Raw genomic sequence first — 17,346 nt, 5'->3', positions numbered from 1 at the left:
ACATATTGCTCTCTTGTTGCTCAACTCCATGAATCATGCCTTTATTATAAAACATAATTAAAAACTACGGGCTGCGTTCCAGGTGGCGCTGTTGAGCCATTTTGCCACGCCCATTTCAAATTACTCCAGAATACGTAAATCTTCACCACTTTCTAATTTTCCTCAAACTTTGGTAAGCTTTTGAGCATGTTAAAGCCCTCAAAAACCCAATTCATTTGGGTTAGAATAAGAAGAAGAAGAATGAGAATAATCCTTACAATTTCAATAGGACGTAATTTACTGATATTATTTACTAATATTTTCCATTGGACATGACTTTCTAAAGATGTGTTTTTATACTCCTTACAGCTCCAGTCCAAATGTTCTCGAGTGGAGAGTGTTTCTTGGCCAGCGACTTGTGGGCAGTTCTGAAGAGTTTGAGAGTTCTGTGGGTGTTGTGAAGATTATACTGAGCAAATTTACAGGCTCTAACATTGCTGTACTGCAGCTGCAGAAACCCGTCAGCTACATAGATTATATCCAGCCTGTGTGTCTGGATGACAACAATGACAGATCCTTCCCCGTTGGTAGTCGATGCTGGGTGCCAGGCTGGGGGAAGGGCAGTAAGAATGGAGGTGAGGATCCTTCAAGCTATGTTACCCTGCTCAGACTTGGTATTAACATCCATCCTGAGTGATCCAATCACAAGTGGTCATCGCCCAATACAGGTCTGAACGCACCCAAATGCGTCCTGAGATCTGATCAGGCAGACCACGTTGGGAGGTAGTCTTGGATGCATGGGGCCTCACCAGGCCAATATAAGGCCTGTTCCCCTTTCTTCAGTCTTTTCCAATGCGACCCGTCCAGGGGAGAAGTTTGGCTTCTCCAGCTCACATCTTCTCTTTCCATTCACCTCTTCGAGAGGAGCACACCGCTCCTTCCACGAATTCTCTCAGATGAGAAGGGCGACGGTCCAGCTCACTCTTTCAACTCAAATCAACTTCATGGAGGAGAGTTGCAGCTTCCAGCTCATCTCACCAAGGAAACCTCCTCGCAATCCAAGCTCTACCAACCTCTAAGCCACGACGCGATGTCCTGCAGGAGAACTTCAAACAGCAACTGAGCTGCACAGCCCAACAGAACCACGAAGGCAGGAGCCACACAACCAGCAAGACGATTTCACAGAACTTCGAACAGCACAGCAACTTCTTTTTTCCCCTTTCCACGGACGGGTAACACAACTGGGCTTAATAATTATACTAGGCTAAGCAAAGACTGTTTATTCAATTCCTTGTGATGTTTATAAGTTTGATTTGTGTTGTGATATTTTGGTTACAAGTTATTTGAAAGTTAATGTTAGTTATGCTCTTCACAGTCTTTCCTTGCATGCATCTAGTAACTTTCTCTAATTTGGCACACACACAGACACATGCTTATCTCAGCACCCTATCTCTCTGACCCCCGCTACATGTCGTAAACATTCCAAAAAGGGGGGAGGGACGTTATCTTCAAAGTGGCCAACCGCCATTTTAGAAGCACGCTGACTCACACAGACACACACACATGCATACTCACATACCTATCTTTGTTTTGTAAGTACACCGTTAGTAATTTGTGTTTTTATACTTTATTATATTCATAATAAATGTTTTTCTTTCACAAATGTTTTTTCATTAATGTTGCATAAGTGAATTTTGCCAACCTCTACACTGTCAAGAACTCTATATCCTTCAACTTAGCTAACTATCTATATGGTAATTTTGATTATAGTTATTAATTTAATTGTTAATCAGAGTTCCAAATTTGTAGTTAGTACTTTTATGAGACTTAATCAATAAATTGGCTATCTTTTCCCTTCCTTTGAAGGGTGGTGCCCCGAGGTAACTTTAATCAATTAAAGTTATTATTTAATATTAATATTTTTTATATTAATATTCAATATTTTATTTTGATAACCAAATTTATTGAATGCCGAAAGGCACACCATTTTATGGTATCACGTTTAATGCATTATTGCACAACAACATATACTGAAAATTCACAAAAACTGTATTCTTGTGTTTTTAAGGTGCTGACAAAGCTGGCTCAAGTCTGCGAGACCTTGAAACTCAAGTGGTAAACTGTGGGAGCGTTTCTGATTCAGACAACATTTGCACTTATGCCATAGAGGTAAAAACTAAATGTTTCCCATCCACCTGAGTTTCTGAAATCGAATTGCTCTTCTCATCAGGGAAGAAGGTTTCAGATCAGGACCTGACTGATGTTGAATTCTCTTTTTCTCTTTGCAGGGGGATCAGGGCGGCCCTCTGCTCTGCAAATCAGACTCCACTTGGTTCCAGGCGGCCGTTGTCACAATGAGTGGGAATAAATCCGTGCGGGCAGATATTCAGTCATTTGTCAAAATCTCAAGATTCGGGTCATTCTTAAAGTAGACAGTTGGTGATATGCCATCTCCTGCAACGTCTACAACAGCAAATTCAGCAGAAAAAGCATTTTCCTTGTTCTTTAGTTTTGCTGTCGTTATTACCTCCATGTTCCTGTTGTAATGATGTGGTATTTGTTGAAGCTGCGTGAAATAGTCCAATACTGTAAATGCACTTACAATACTCAGGTCAAACAAAAGAGAATACACCATCAGGCACTTTCAATCAAATGTTTATATACCTAACAGAAGGTATTTTACGGTAAGAAATCTGTAGACAAATTGTACTGCAAAATGCAATTTTTTTTCAAAATGTGTTAATCCAGCTGAATGAGGTAGAGTATTTATTCTCTGTTCCATCAAACCATGCCTATTTTCTTTGAGTCACATTATAAAAGTCATATTGAGTCATGAAATAAATATTAATGAAGCATAAAACAAATGTTTATTTACGTTCATTCAGAAAAAAAAGCAATTCAGTTTAGCAAGAGAAGCTGCTCCTAAGCATATTTTATTGTAGCAGTTTTGATGATAAGCAGAAGCCAGCAGATCCAAGTGTATTGTGTTTTTTTCACTTCCACCTAAAAAACACAAAGGAACACAGATAGTTTGCAGGAATAATAAACAAATTGGTGCGGCTTGATTGGATGTAAGAGGACTGTTGGGGCTTGGCAGTGGTATATGTCCTCTACCATTCTAGTGCCAGTGATGTTTATTGTTCTGGTGTGGCTGCAGCTTCATTAGCCCCTGGTTCTGCCGCTTCTTCTGCCTCATTCATCATTTCTTGGTATTTACTCTTGAAAAATCCAGCCTGAGAGAAGAAAAGAAAGAAAGTGACATTAAAACATTTCGATCCTGCATTAAAGCTGCTTCATACATGAAGGGAAAGAAGGGAATAACTGCTGAATAGTTCAAAAATGAAAGGATAGTGTTCATTTACTTTTATTGGGGGTGGAACACCGTTCATTGACTCCATAAGGCTGTATAATAAACTAAAATAATGTATATATTTCGAGAGTCTCACCTTATACAGGCCAGCAGTGAGTAGAGCCAGCAGAGCTAACCCTCCCAGCGATCCCCCGACGATTTCTTTGGTGAAATCTGGTTGTGGATACACTTCTATCTCGGCTTCAATCTGAGACATGAAATGACATGAAGGTGGATCAAAATCAAGCTTATTTGAAAGACAAGTAAAATAAATAGAATGTGGAATCACCTTGTGAATCGGAGGCTTGTTATTAGACCCCGTAGAAAAGAAGATGTACTGGTTTGTGTCGTACTCCAGAGTAGCCGTGCTGGTCAAGAGGAATTTTGCCGAGTCGAGTCCAATCTGTTTAAAAAATGAAAGACTTCGTGATGAGAACGACGTTACCTTTGGTGACGTTCAATTTCTTTAGTAAATTACTGTAATTTTACCACTTTAGAATGAGCACCAGTTGTGAAATACTTCAAAATGCATGTTACAATGTGACACATGCACATCAGTTACCTGCTCTATCCATCCTGAGCTGATGTTGGCAGAGATTTTGTACTTTTTACTCTCCAGTCTTCCCATGAACCTACTGCACCTGAACACTCCGCACCTGGCTACAGAGCAGTCCTGTGGGTGAGGAAGAGACGACAGAAGTTGTAATACTGTGTAAGTTCTTCAATCCCCAATTGTAGATAGTATACTCACCACTACATTATTCTCCTTTATCATAGCAACAAAGTCTGTGACAGTACGTTCTTCGTCTGCTTCTCTTCGGCAGTCTGGAATCTGGAATAGAACAGGTTTGCGTCAGTTTAACAGACGACCAGATGTGGTTCTCATGTGACCACGTCCCTCCCGTTCTTGAGGCTGCAACAGCGACATGAGAGACTTTTCTGGGATCAGTAACGTCACCTGCAAACTGCTCGAATCCACCCAGATGTCTTTATCGCCGAGCTTGACAGGCACCTTGATCACCACCGTGAAGTTCAGCGCCCTGATGTTGTTTGTGACCTGTCAGAAGAGGAGAAAAGGAAACGATTGATCTGAAGAGGCTGAGCAAGCATCAGGATCCAGATGATGAACAAGTTATTAAACTCAGCCAAGATGATTATGTTTTCATCAGGGTTTGTTTGATATTTAGAAGGATTACGCAAGAAAAGAGAAAGAAACTTGGTGAAAGGATCCATTAAATTTTGATGTGTATACTTTTTTAATCTATAAAATTGCAATATTTTCTACATTTCCTTATTTTCATGGATCTTGAAACTAAACCAGGCACGTTTAGGGGGCTGATATTGATGAGCGTGTGTAATTTGGTGCAGATCTAGTTAAAACATTTAGGATCTAGTGAATTTAAATTTGGTTTGATAAGGGGACAGTTGGGCCTCTGCGAAGGATATGATCATGTGAGGAGATACTTTACCACAATTGACTGCTTGTGAGGTTTCAGCACATCGTTCTTTCCAGATGTGAAGTTGTTGTAGCTGAGGGAGCTGAAACAGATGTTTTAATTTCAGGTAATAGAGTGTACACTTTGAAATTATTAATATTTTAATGTGATTTCTTTGACTAACACAGGAAATTAAAACACCAAACCTTTCAATCGTGACCAAAATGCTGTACTTAACGTCCAACCATTTCATTTGGTAAAGTTCACTTGAAGTGGAATGTTCCTGATTCTCACTAAAAGAGAGAAGTGAAATTAACTCTGTGAATTATGTATTAGTGATGTAATATGAATATTAAACATTATAGACAGGCACAGTACCTGGAAGCATTTGCAGAGATAAAAATCTTCCTGTCAAATCGTCTGTTGCTTTCGATCCCATAGGAGACGGTGAACAAAGCCTGTAATGAAAGAGGGGTGAGATTGTCTCTGCGTTTTGCTGCAGCAATGGGAAGAGATGCCTGTTTACAAATAACACAAACCTCAGTGTCGCTCTTGAAAATGGGGTTGTTAATAGTGCAGGTTGTCATTCCTCGCGATAAGCCATCTTCACTGTCCAAGGAGTTGCACTCGATTCTTCCCTTCATTAAAAGGCAATCAATGAAACAACAGCACATTTAAAGCTGAATTGCTGTGTGAGCGGTAGACTGTATCTGTAAATCAGCAATGTGCCTCCACTTCCTCCCGTGAATGAGCCTTAAATACCCTGAACCTAAAAGTAAGGGTGCTGCCATCTTGATATTTTGGCATAATTTTGAGAATAGCCAGTCTGCGCAGTTTAGATGTTTTGTTGTTAATCAAGACCGATACACATGGTCAAGAAATCCATTTTAACAGACCAGATGCTAATGGTTTACGGCTAATTTTTGCTCAATACTAGATATGTATACGTAAAATGGAGCCTTGTCTGTATTCTGCATTCATTTAATCTTTATTTCGTTTTTGTGCACATCTTCTGAAGGTTTATGGATATTGATAAAACAGACAAAATGGAGCAGTACCACCGGTAATCATAGGGGGCAATGTAGCCAATCGTTTAAGCGAGACAGGACATGAGGAAGACATTTCAGCAATGGCGGAACTTTGTGAGGAGAGATTTGAAACTCTTGACTCGGTGCTGCCCTCTAGTGGATGTACAGCTTAACAACCATACCAATGTAAACAACGCATTGGAAGTATGTCGGCAGTGACCGTTAAACGAATGAGCCCTTACCTGCAAACCTGTGAACTTCCTGTAGGAGAGCCCAGCTGGGTACGTAAGTTTCACGTAGCTGTTGTAGGAATCTTCGTCTCGGTTCTCCACTGATACTGTGACGTCCAACAGTTCATCAATGCCCACCTTCAACTCTGAGGAGCTGACAGAGAAAAGGGAAGGTGAAGGCACAGAAAAACAATAATCTAATAGTCTCCTTTTGTGCTAGCAGCTCGGTGAGGCTGCACTTTATAGCGATCCCCTCAGCTAGATGCTCACAGTCTACTATGCCAGACATGTTCTTGTAGAGAAGAGAAATGTAAACTTGCCCACACCCATAGGTTGGGCTTCACTTTTGGTTCTCACCTGTTGAAGTTGAAATCCACTTTCAGGTTATCTACACACTTGTTGTCAGTGCCACAGTTGATCTCAAATTTCAACTGTGGAAGAGAGCATGAAGAAAAACATGACAATGACAAGAATTCATAAAAGTTCAAATTAAAGCTGTTCACTTACTCACTCTGTTCAGTTAAATCGACATTTATTGCAAGTTTGTTTAAAGGTCACTTACAGAATGATAAGTGGTAGTTTGAGCCTGCTGGGCCAGACTTGGTTTAAGGTTTGTAGTAGAGGGAATACCGTCAAAGGTGAATCTGAGCTCATTTCTAAGTGCATTGAGAGCATCCTGAGGACAAGCCTGCGAGAGGAGGGCACAGTTGGGAAATACCGTTAGTTTGAACTCAGTGAATTTGTTTTGTTTTGTTTTTCAGACGGAAACCTTTTTGGGTTGTGATATAATCTGATGTTAACAACTCACCTGAATAAAGAATTTCACTGGGAAGCATTTTGGCCTTCGTAAGTCAACTTCAATTGACCCGGTCTTCTCTCGTTGTTTGTCCTTTATGTAGGCTCTGTTGTTTGGGACCTTGCGGGTGGCATCCAGTGTTAAAGTATAATTGATCTTTGCTCCAGCTGGAATGAATGACGGTTGAATCTACATATTACTCATGTACACGGACATGTATTTCAACAGATATACAGTGGCTCTGTGGTTCAAGAAAAGTGAGAGGAATGAGTAACCTGTGGAAACTGTAGAAAGTTTGGTCATGGTAAAGCAGATTTCAGCTGTGTTCTCCAGTGGGTTCTGGCAGTTTGGGTTTTTTGTAGGGACCTGGTTTGGGTTGAACGACATCGTAGCCTCTACCATTACCACAGGCATTGACCTGGAAATGGATAGAGCAGGAAAAAATGAGGACCACCACGTTTTCATAGCATCAAATCAACAAAATATTAAAAACGAACACTTGGAAAAACATCAGTGTGATAAGATCTACTGAATAATGTGAGAAAACATTATTTGACGTGCACTCTGACTGTTTAATTTGGGCCATGTCCTATCAACGAACATGGAGGAGGAGGTGAACTAATTTCAAGACAAAAATAAATCTGATTGACAAGAGCTGTGACACTGTTGAGACAAAAAAAGTTTGTAAACTTTTCAAGTAAAGGTTTATGACATATACTGCATCCAGCCACCAGGTGGTAATCAAGAAGCTTTGGCTTCACTTTTGGGAGCTAACAAACCTTCCATCTATACAGTCTATGCTATAAATTATATTTTTATATAATTGTAAGCTTATAAATTATAAGTTTACAAATGAACAAAAGCAGTAGGTTAACAAAGGACTGTAATAATGACAGACAGTAGAATCTTTTACAAACCTGAGTAAGACAACTGTGCCCTTTGACCCCACTGCTAAGTCAGGCAGACTGTCGCTACTGTGGTCAAAAGACGAGTCACTGATTGACATACCGAAGAACCTAAGTTGTTGCCGGACTTCAGAGGCAGCAATTTTCTGTGGAATTTAAGTATTTTGGATAAAACATGTTAATCTATCGAAAAGAATTAGGCCTCACAGACTGAATTTGTTACAGTCCCACTTAATTCCCCTTAAACTCTTCTTTGTTCTTCATAATAACATATTCAAAAGGTTTGACATGAAAAAATTCCCCTCACGGCCTTGAGACAACTTAACTCTATACCTTATGGCCCAAGCCCTGCCCCCAATATCCCAACCCTCACAGCGCCACCTGCAGGTGAAGAGCCTTTTTCAGCTGCTTGGCCACACCCACAAGTTGACAGTATTGGTTTCTTAGGTTTGTGACATCACAAACCCCGGCTGTATCCATATTTTTCTAACTGGCATTTGTTTACTGCAGCTTTATGGTGGAAAAACTCTTGTCTTTGATCATGTCAAACCCTGACATATGAATATGTTTTTATGATTTTCACCCGAGGGGGACATTGATTTTTTTTTTGAGCCTACTCACCTGTGAGTAAGTCGAACTGACTCTGCTTCCTCCTTCGCCGTGGAATATGTAGATGCTGCCTTGACCACCGTTCTCCAGAGGTGCACCAACTGCCACCTCCCTGAGGTCATCTGCGTTGAGATCAGGCAGCACAGCGAGAGAAGAGCCAAACCTCGCCTGGTCGGACTCATCCCCTCTCAGCACTAACGGAGATTCGAAGTGACACTCGACCCTCTGTTCAAAATATATGGAGGAGAGTCAACGTTTGCCTGGATGTTAAGAAAAAGAAATTAATTTAATGGCACTAGAAGAAATGGTCACTTACCAAACGAGCTAAACCGCAAACGTAAACTCTTCCCTCTCTATCAGCTTCCTTGTACATAGGGGCAGATATGAGGATTAGGTCAGTGTATCCGTCATTGTTCACATCCATGGCACGAACCTCTGCCCCAAAATATCCACCAGTCTGAAACTGTTTAAGAAACAAGAAGAAAACAAGACTGTTTATTCCAGATCTATGTACACGTTTATTGTCTATATATCCGATCAGAAACCACGCACCTGCCAGTCAAAGGGATCAATCTTTTGATTGATCTGTTCATGAACTGCCATCACAAGTCCTCTGTGTTGATATCTCGGAGCGCCAACAATTGTCAATTGGCCTTGTCTGGTTTTCGCGATAGTCATGGAGTAACCTGAAATTTAAGAGTCAAAGCAAATAAATTGAAACATCCAAAGGTTTAGCTACACTTGACAAAAGAGTCATTTATAAAAACTAACTAACTTTAGTAGTGGGTGTAGTGTTTTTCTTTTCTTTGAAGGGTTTCTAATTTACCTTTAAATGTAACTTTGGTGATTTTTGGAGCTTCATTTATGACATGTGAACATGTTTTACTCACATGACCCTTGCATGTACAGTACTTTCTGACTCCTTGTTTTTCATTTGCCTTTTTTACCTTTTGTTGCTCAATTCGTGTCGTTAGCGTAGGAGGGAGGGTTACAGTAGAAAAGTACTAATCACGTGTGTATTAGTTTGTTATTACTGTGAAATTCTTACCCAGATAACTGTCTTGTTCCATGAACAAAGGCTCATATGAACTCAGCTTCTGGCCTGATAATGTGTATTCCATGTAGCCTCCTTTCCACTGGTTGGCGCCAACAGTGCCCATTTGAATTCCCTGTAATTCAGAACCACAATCAGCCCACAAAAGCGAAAGTTAAATGCATTATAGAGTCAAAACATGACGCCTGTGTGTAGCCTTTCTATCACAAAGGCAGGTGTCGGTGTCTTTGATTATTATTACCCCTGGCACATAAGCCACACTGAATCCCGCCTGAGCCATTTCCATTTTCAGTGTCTCTCCAGTGGACTGAGATCCTGAAACAGCAAAAGAAATGAGCACTGAGCTGAATCCCACAGTTACATACCCGCTGTTGTTGAATGGATTTACAGTGGCAAGCTCGTATAAACAAGTTCAACTTATTATAATATAATTATTATTTCAGTGTTTGAAAACATAACATAAGAACTGGATGTGCATCATGAAAGGAGCTCAATAAACAACATCAACGCTAATATTTGTCAACTGAGAATGTAAATGGGATTTTAAGCTGTAAATTTACATCCGTACCCTCAATAGAGAAGATTTTGTCCTGCAAATTCTTCGTTATTGCATCAAGTGCGTCAAAGCTCTCTACTCGAAACACGTGATTTGTCGAGAGCGAAGATGCAATAGAGTCCAGTTCCTGTTTCGCCTCTGGGGTAGAGAACGCTCTCCCCACCTAGAGGCATGTTGAGAAAATAGTTTTAATGCTGATCAAGTTGAGTTGATTTTTTTACTCGTTCATAGATAGTTTATCCACCTGCACTCATCACGAAACCAGAGTTAAAAAGTAAGGTATTTATGTAAACAAATTCAGAGAAGGTAAATAAGAGAGTAATTAATTGAATACAAAAATAACAAAGATTGAAAAGATATATCTGTAAAAAAGACAAATTAAGAGGGAGCTTAATAAGTAAAATTTAATGAAAAGTCTGACTAAAAAGGTAGGTCGTGAGTTTGATATCCACATAAATAGGTTTAAGAGATTTTTAAACCAATACATTTTTTTCAAAATCAATTCTGAAGGCAGCAAGAGCAGAGATTTTAAAAATTGGTGTTAATGAGATGTGGTGAAGGATTGTAAACTTCTTATTTATGAACTTTCACTTAAAATTCACAGGGTAGTATCATGTAACTGTATGTCTGGATGTAGGGTAAAAACACAAACAATGCCTTTTTTGGAAAACACATTTTGCTCATTGGAATGAACTGAACTTACCCCAATAGCAAATCGAACAATCTTTGCATTCTCAGCTAAGCTTATTGCATATGGTAAGTTATGGCTGTCAGTAGATTCTCCATCAGTAATGACGATCAGGATCTTCTTCACGTTTGGTCTAGAACCTCCTGCTGATGTGAAAACATTTTGGCTGCCAAAACAAAAACAATATCATTTCAATACGCGTTTGTCCAGTTCTTTGGTCAATAACATAACATAACAATTTCATCTCTGGAAATCTGCATTTTATTTATGTTTGAAAATATGTTCATTATGCAACTGACTTCATTTCCCACATTTAGCTTTACCATTTATCCAAGAATATAAATCTAAATATTTTTATGTAGGGCTGTAAAATTAAACAATATCAATAATTATTGCAATATAATTTCCATCAATAGCAATATAACAAATGTTCAGTCACTATATTGCTTATACATTGTGCAAATTGAGGAGGTATAACACATATGTTGAAAAATGTTGTGTTGTTTATCAAGTTTGTTTAAAACCACAACCCTCTCTTAGGAGCAAAAAACTGTTTTTACTCTTAACAGAAATTAAAATGTGACATTTATTGTGATAATTATCGATATTGATGTGGAAAGTTTGGTATAAGTTTTGGTCATATTGTCAAGCCCTATTTTTATGTCTAGCTCAGTTTGGGGTTTGTCTCGTCCACTGCACGGTAGACAAACTACAAACACAACACCACAAACTACACCCTCAAAAGTGTGCTACTGTGTAAAAAATTAAACCACCATTTCATATACATTATCACATCAGCATTACATCAGCACCTACACCACATATTGGATGGCACTAGCTGTGTGAGTTCCGAGGCCTTTTTGTCTTATTCCATCGATTTCCGACTCCCATCGTCCAGATGAGAAAAAGTCACGAAAGTTCAATTCAACAGTGACATCATAAGAGAACTGGACAACAGCAAACTGCAAAGAGAGAAGAAGAAGAAGAAGAAGAAAAATAATATCTAACAGTCATGGAGGCAGTGACAAACTGTAGAATTTGATCTTTCAGTGAATTCTCTGAGTGTGTGCAATAGTTTAAGTGGCAGTGGGAACATCGTCCTGGGAACATACCTGTGTATCTTTTCCCACAAATAGGCGTACCAGCGTTTTCACAAAATTCTTCATTGTTTGAAAATCATCAGAGAATACGCTGCCTGAACCATCCAAGAGAAAAGCAATATCTGCTTCGGCTCTGCACTCTGTCAAAGACACGGGCCAGAATCTGAATCATTTGTTAAAATCCACATAGCACATCTTTGACAAAAAATCTATTTGATGTGTACTTTGTCCTGTCTGTTAACATGGAGGAGGCAGGGTTTATGAGCTACACTGCAGCCATCTAGTCCGCCCCTCTGAACGTCATTTCCAACAGCTAAGCAAACTGAGACTATTTGACTTAAACTACTCTCACTTCAAATAAGATAAAAAATAATCAAATAAAAAGCAAGAAAACATTTGTGAGCATGAATAAATGTTCAGGAGGAAAAGTTTACAATGTTTTGAATGAAGAACTCTTCACTTAAATAACACCACGGATGGGGAATGTGTTTCTGTTCTGCTTCGTCGTGGACGTTTTCAGCGATGTTGGCTGATTCTTCACTTTCTTCCATGTTGTCACTCCTCGTCTCGGCCAAATGTGCCGTGCCTCCTCTCCGCGGTTGAGTCTCCCTCTCTTCTCGTCTGTTTTGTCTTGATACGTCTTTTTTGTCTGTTTTGTCTTGATACGATTTTTCTTGAGTAGTGGCAATATCAGCAGGTAATTCCCACCGTTACCTGTATCATGGGACATTTTCACAAACTCACCTGGAGAGGACCGCGGCACCGCGGATCCAAACTGATCAAACCGGTCGATCTGGAAGCATGCGCCGCTGTACATGGTGATACGTTTGCAATCCTTTGGGATGGTTGGGCCACATGCCTGAAAAGAGACGAGATCATATCATCCTGATTGAATTAGCGGACTATTTGATTGTGTAGTCGCCCCTTAAAACAACCGTTTTTCAAGCTGCAAGGCGATAAGAAAGTGATAAGAAGTGAACATATCAAATGTTTAATTGGACTTTTGACTGATCTCTATATTGATTTTAACTATGTTCTGGAAATCTGTGAAGTTTAACAACTCACCATAGTGTTTCGTGAGATGGGGTCATTCGTCATTGTCAAACCAAGGGACATGTTGACTACAAATTCTGGCGCTGAATAGAAAACATTGAACACTTGTGTTATGATGCTCATATGATACGAATGCTTGGTGTCAAAATACCTGTTTCTGGTCTTTCTCTGGAGACGTTAACAGCCGCCTACCTTCAAATGGCAGACTTTGGCAGGTTGTAGTGCACTTGTATATTTTCCCCCTTTCCAATTGTGAATACTGTTCAAGGGGAGCGCTGATGAGCACGCTGAGGAAATAAAACCCAGAGAAATATGTAACAGAATCAGTCTCGTCAGCGCCGTGCAGCTGTTTTCTTCTATCAAGAAATGCCATATGTTATTGCAGCTGTGAGGCGTGCGACTGACTTACTCTGATTGTCTTTGCACCACCTGGTAGCCAAACCCTGCGGCACTGTTGTCCCAGGACTTCCAAGCCACGGGGTCGATATTGAAACATAGAGCCGTATTCAACACTGAGAAACGAGAAATGATGAGATCAGAATCATATTTGATGAAGTGTTATAACAACTTTAAAACTCATCAGAATTTTTGTCTCTAGGAAAATCTATAGACTCCTTGTGTGGCATTCAGTTTGTGTTTGGTTTACAATGGTGTGAACTGAGGGTTACCACATTGTCTGTTTGGATAACACCACTAGGGGGCACCAAAGACAGAGCATTTCAAACTCTAGACTCACTTAAATTTAAGAAGGACTTCCTCAAACAGTGAAGTTAGAAAACTATGTGTTCATCCCACCTGGTTTATCTGCGGTGAAGATTCTTCATAAAATGAAACTGAGTTTGTGTTTTTTTACTGTTCACGTCTGTGACAGATGTTTGTAAGAACTTGCAGGTAGATATAGTGGCTCTAAACAATAATTAATTTGCACATTCATGAGACGAACTCTTCAACCGTCTGACAAATGATTTTCTCATGGTGAACAGCAGGAGAACAGATGACGTTGAACCTCATGTGTCTGATGTCTGTGACTTTAATGCTATTTTGGTATCTTGTACGTTCTGAACATCATGTGTATATTTGCATAAATCTTGCATAAACGATTTATGCATAAAAAACCTGAGGTTCTGCTTTTTCTTGTCACCAGTGCTGCTTTTGTATTGCTTTTCATTTCTTCTGACACTCTAGGTTGTATTTTAAGCCATTTAATAAAACCAGCTTTATACTAACTTACACTGGGTAAACACATATAAGCACACACATAGCACAAAATAGATGTGGGAGATAGATAAGTAGAATGTTTCACAAGTCATTTAGTAAACACACATTATGATGACTTTTTATAGCTTTAATAGCTTTTTTGCAGCCAGCTTCTTTTATGGTCAATTTAAATGTAAAACACCATTTTAATTCAGGATGTCTGCCTCTAAAGATTGAGGAGTCAGGGGTGAGCAATGTCTCCAGTCTCCTCTCTGCACAGGACGAGCAGATATAGATAATAACTGGGTGGGTCCATGATAGTTTAGCCTCTTCTCATGTGTTCCTGTGATTATTTTCCAGATTCTTGCCGACCTGATCTATTCATGTAGCACATGCACGCAGGTCATTTGAATGATAGATGCTGTTAAACAAACACAATGAATCTAAATGGTCAAAACGATGTATCTACCAGTATGAGCAGTTGAAATGGGATCAATATGGAGACTGGGGTCTGTCTGGGGTGTGGTCTATATTTTCTAAATGTTGTTTTTATTGTTCATTCATCCTTTAGCTCTGGTGGTTTTTAAAACAAGGCAAATACTAGCATTTCTGCAGGAACACTTTAAATGTCACTAAACAAAATAGATTACATTTTTATTGCCTCACAAATATATAGAAACACTTTTTTTTAAGACAATGTAAGAGAAAAACCTGCAAGTTTTCTTACCTGAAATGAATACTGCAGCAGCAAATATCCAGGCCATTGTGTTATCCTGTCGGAAAAATGCATAAAGTGCGATGGTTTGCTCACATGAATGTATGTGGAAGAGAGGTGACTATTTCTATTACTGCGTGTGCAGAAATCGTGAAAGGACTGCTTAAAAGTTGAGGTTAGAGGAACTCGAAGTAGGTGGGGTCACAATACTAACCCTTTCTGTTTAATGTGGGCTATAGTCACAATATGTCATCACTTGCAGGAAGCACAGGCAGCTTTTTATTATGATTCAAGAGATTAAGAACATGTTTTAAAAAGACACCAGTAGAATAAAACCTTAACTTCAGCTCTTGTTGGCTGTTGTGGCACTTTTTGCTGGAAAATGGGGAAGTGGATGCAGACACAGATGTGAAGGAGTTTTATTTATATCAAAAAATCTATAAAGTCACTTTAAATTCAAGGTTACTGTTAAGACTGTAATCCGTGGCATACAATAACACTGTACTTAAACTTGTTCTCATACATAAACCTTTATATATATTACAGTATTCCTTTAGCTTTATTCAACATCACACATACATGAATGCAGTGTGCTCATTAAGACACTGTGACCTATGCCTTAGAAAGAAATCAAGCAGCTGCCCCAGCTTCTGAAGGCCAGATAGGAAAGGCGTTGTCTTGTCTGATAAATACGCATGCTTACACACACAGAACATACAGTCGATAAAACAGAAACACAATGTTTCTCACTCCAATGAACAAAAACACTGTGTCTGCAAAACTACTGAAGACTCACAAAGCTTCAGCCGGATAAAGGCTTTTTCTTAATACACAAAACTTAACACTGTCAGAATGTGAAGATTTGCCCAGCTACTATCAAAGGAGGGACGAACCTGGGAGCGGCTCCTCATCATTGGTGGATCCAGTTCCAAGATGCTGGGACCACGCCTTCAACCTACTATTATAAATATTGCACCTGTCATCCGTTCGGGGCGACTCTTGACTACCCCGAGCTACTGACTAAAAGCCGAGGCTGTGCATTGAGTGCCCATAGCTATGCTGTACCTTTTCATTGCTTCTAAATAAATACTTTTTGAACCAAGACGGACCCTTCTCATACCTAAGGATAAAAGAACACGACATTACATCCACAGCAGTAAGAAAACATTAGGATTTATTTCTATAGATTAAAATAAAAAAACAAATATACTTGTTTTGAGATGTATAGGATGTTGTCTTTTGCTTATGTTGGTGTCTCTCTTGGGCAGTAAGGAAGTAAAATATCACGCAGCTCCGTTTCTTCTTTTGCTGGACTTCCTCTGTCTCATCGCACCCCATTTGAGAGAAAGAGGTCGGCACTATGAGCGGGGAGAGTCAATATCAGTTGACTTTATTGCCTCAGAGAGAGAGGTTATGTTTTCGTTTATTTGTTTATTGTCTGTTAGGATTATGCAAACAAATTGTGCGACGGATTACCATAAAACTCTGGAGGTTCAAGAAGGAATCCATAAAATGTTGGTGTGGATATGGATCGGGGCGAGATACAGCATTTTTCAACATTTTCATTGATTCCTCACTCATTTTCTTGATGATGAAAATAAGGCATCTTTAAGGGACTTGATCACTATGAATGTGTGATGGACATTTAAAATTTAAGGAAACACGTAAAGGGAAAAGGAATTAGCTGACTGGATACATATTGCTCTCTTGTTGCTCAACTACATGAATCATGCCTTTATTATAAAACATAATTAAAAATCCAGGTGGCGCTGTTGAGCCATTTTAACACGCCCATTTCAAATTACTCCAGAATACGTACATTTTCACCACTTTCTAATTTTCCTCAAACTTTGGTAAGCTTTTGAGCATGTTAAAGCCCTCAAAAACACAATTCATTTGGGTTAGAATAATAAGAATGAGAATAATCCTTACAATTTCAATAGGACGTAATTTACTTATATTATTTACAAATATTTTCCATTGGACATGACTTTCTAAAGATGTGTTTTTATACTCCTTACAGCTCCAGTCCAAATGTTCTCGAGTGGAGAGTGTTTCTTGACCAGCGACTTGTGGGCAGTTCTGAAGAGTTTGAGAGTTCTGTGGGTGTTGTGAAGATTATCCTGAGCAAACTTACAGGCTCTAACATTGCTGTACTGCAGCTGGAGAAACCCGTCAGCTACATAGATTATATCCAGCCTGTGTGTCTGGATAACCACAATGACAGATCCTTCCCCGTTGGTAGTCGATGCTGGGTGCCAGGCTGGGGGAAGGGCAGTAAGAATGGAGGTGAGGATCCTTCAAGCTATGTTACCCTGCTCAGACTTGGTATTAACATCCATCCTGAGTGATCCCATCACAAGTGGTCATCGCCCAATACAGGTCTGAACGCACCCAAATGCGTCCTGAGATCTGATCAGGCAGACCACGTTGGGAGGTGATCTTGGATGCATGGGGCCTCATTATTTTTGCTGTGTGATGACAAATGTGTGGTTTGTCGAGACGCTTCACACAAGTGCATTGACAGAAAGCATGAATGCTAAAGCACTTGTGATCAGTCCTCTCAGAACGGATGTTAACACCAGGTCTGAATAGGGCCTGGTTTTAATGGGATTTTAAGTTGTAACTGACATGAGTCAGGCTTCATGATG

At 39.6% G+C, this 17,346-nt stretch overlaps 1 protein-coding gene across 1 annotated transcript; it reads right to left on the bottom strand.

The window, feature by feature from the left end:
* Nucleotides 1–2,860: 2,860 nt before the first annotated feature.
* On the bottom strand, nt 2,861–14,859 carry LOC117752792 (integrin alpha-D-like). The gene is made up of 30 exons (XM_034570411.1): nt 14,708–14,859; nt 13,193–13,295; nt 12,976–13,070; nt 12,796–12,866; nt 12,475–12,589; nt 11,743–11,870; nt 11,447–11,592; nt 10,646–10,796; nt 9,955–10,105; nt 9,628–9,701; nt 9,381–9,501; nt 8,885–9,018; nt 8,649–8,795; nt 8,345–8,557; nt 7,736–7,869; nt 7,094–7,236; nt 6,831–6,985; nt 6,585–6,710; nt 6,380–6,453; nt 6,035–6,176; nt 5,304–5,402; nt 5,143–5,222; nt 4,971–5,057; nt 4,798–4,867; nt 4,287–4,385; nt 4,080–4,160; nt 3,891–4,001; nt 3,618–3,731; nt 3,426–3,536; nt 2,861–3,212 (listed from the first exon to the last, which is right to left on the bottom strand). Exons 1-30 carry the CDS (start codon nt 14,742–14,744, stop codon nt 3,114–3,116), a joined length of 3,411 nt encoding a protein of 1,136 aa, XP_034426302.1. The 5' UTR covers nt 14,745–14,859; the 3' UTR covers nt 2,861–3,113.
* Between the last annotated feature and the right edge of the window lie 2,487 nt (nt 14,860–17,346).

The sequence above is a fragment of the Hippoglossus hippoglossus genome, chromosome 19 (assembly GCF_009819705.1).
Source record: "Hippoglossus hippoglossus isolate fHipHip1 chromosome 19, fHipHip1.pri, whole genome shotgun sequence".
Classification (NCBI taxonomy): domain Eukaryota; kingdom Metazoa; phylum Chordata; class Actinopteri; order Pleuronectiformes; family Pleuronectidae; genus Hippoglossus; species Hippoglossus hippoglossus.
The sequence above is the reverse complement of the archived record's forward strand: the minus strand, read 5'-3'. Positions and strand labels throughout refer to the sequence as shown.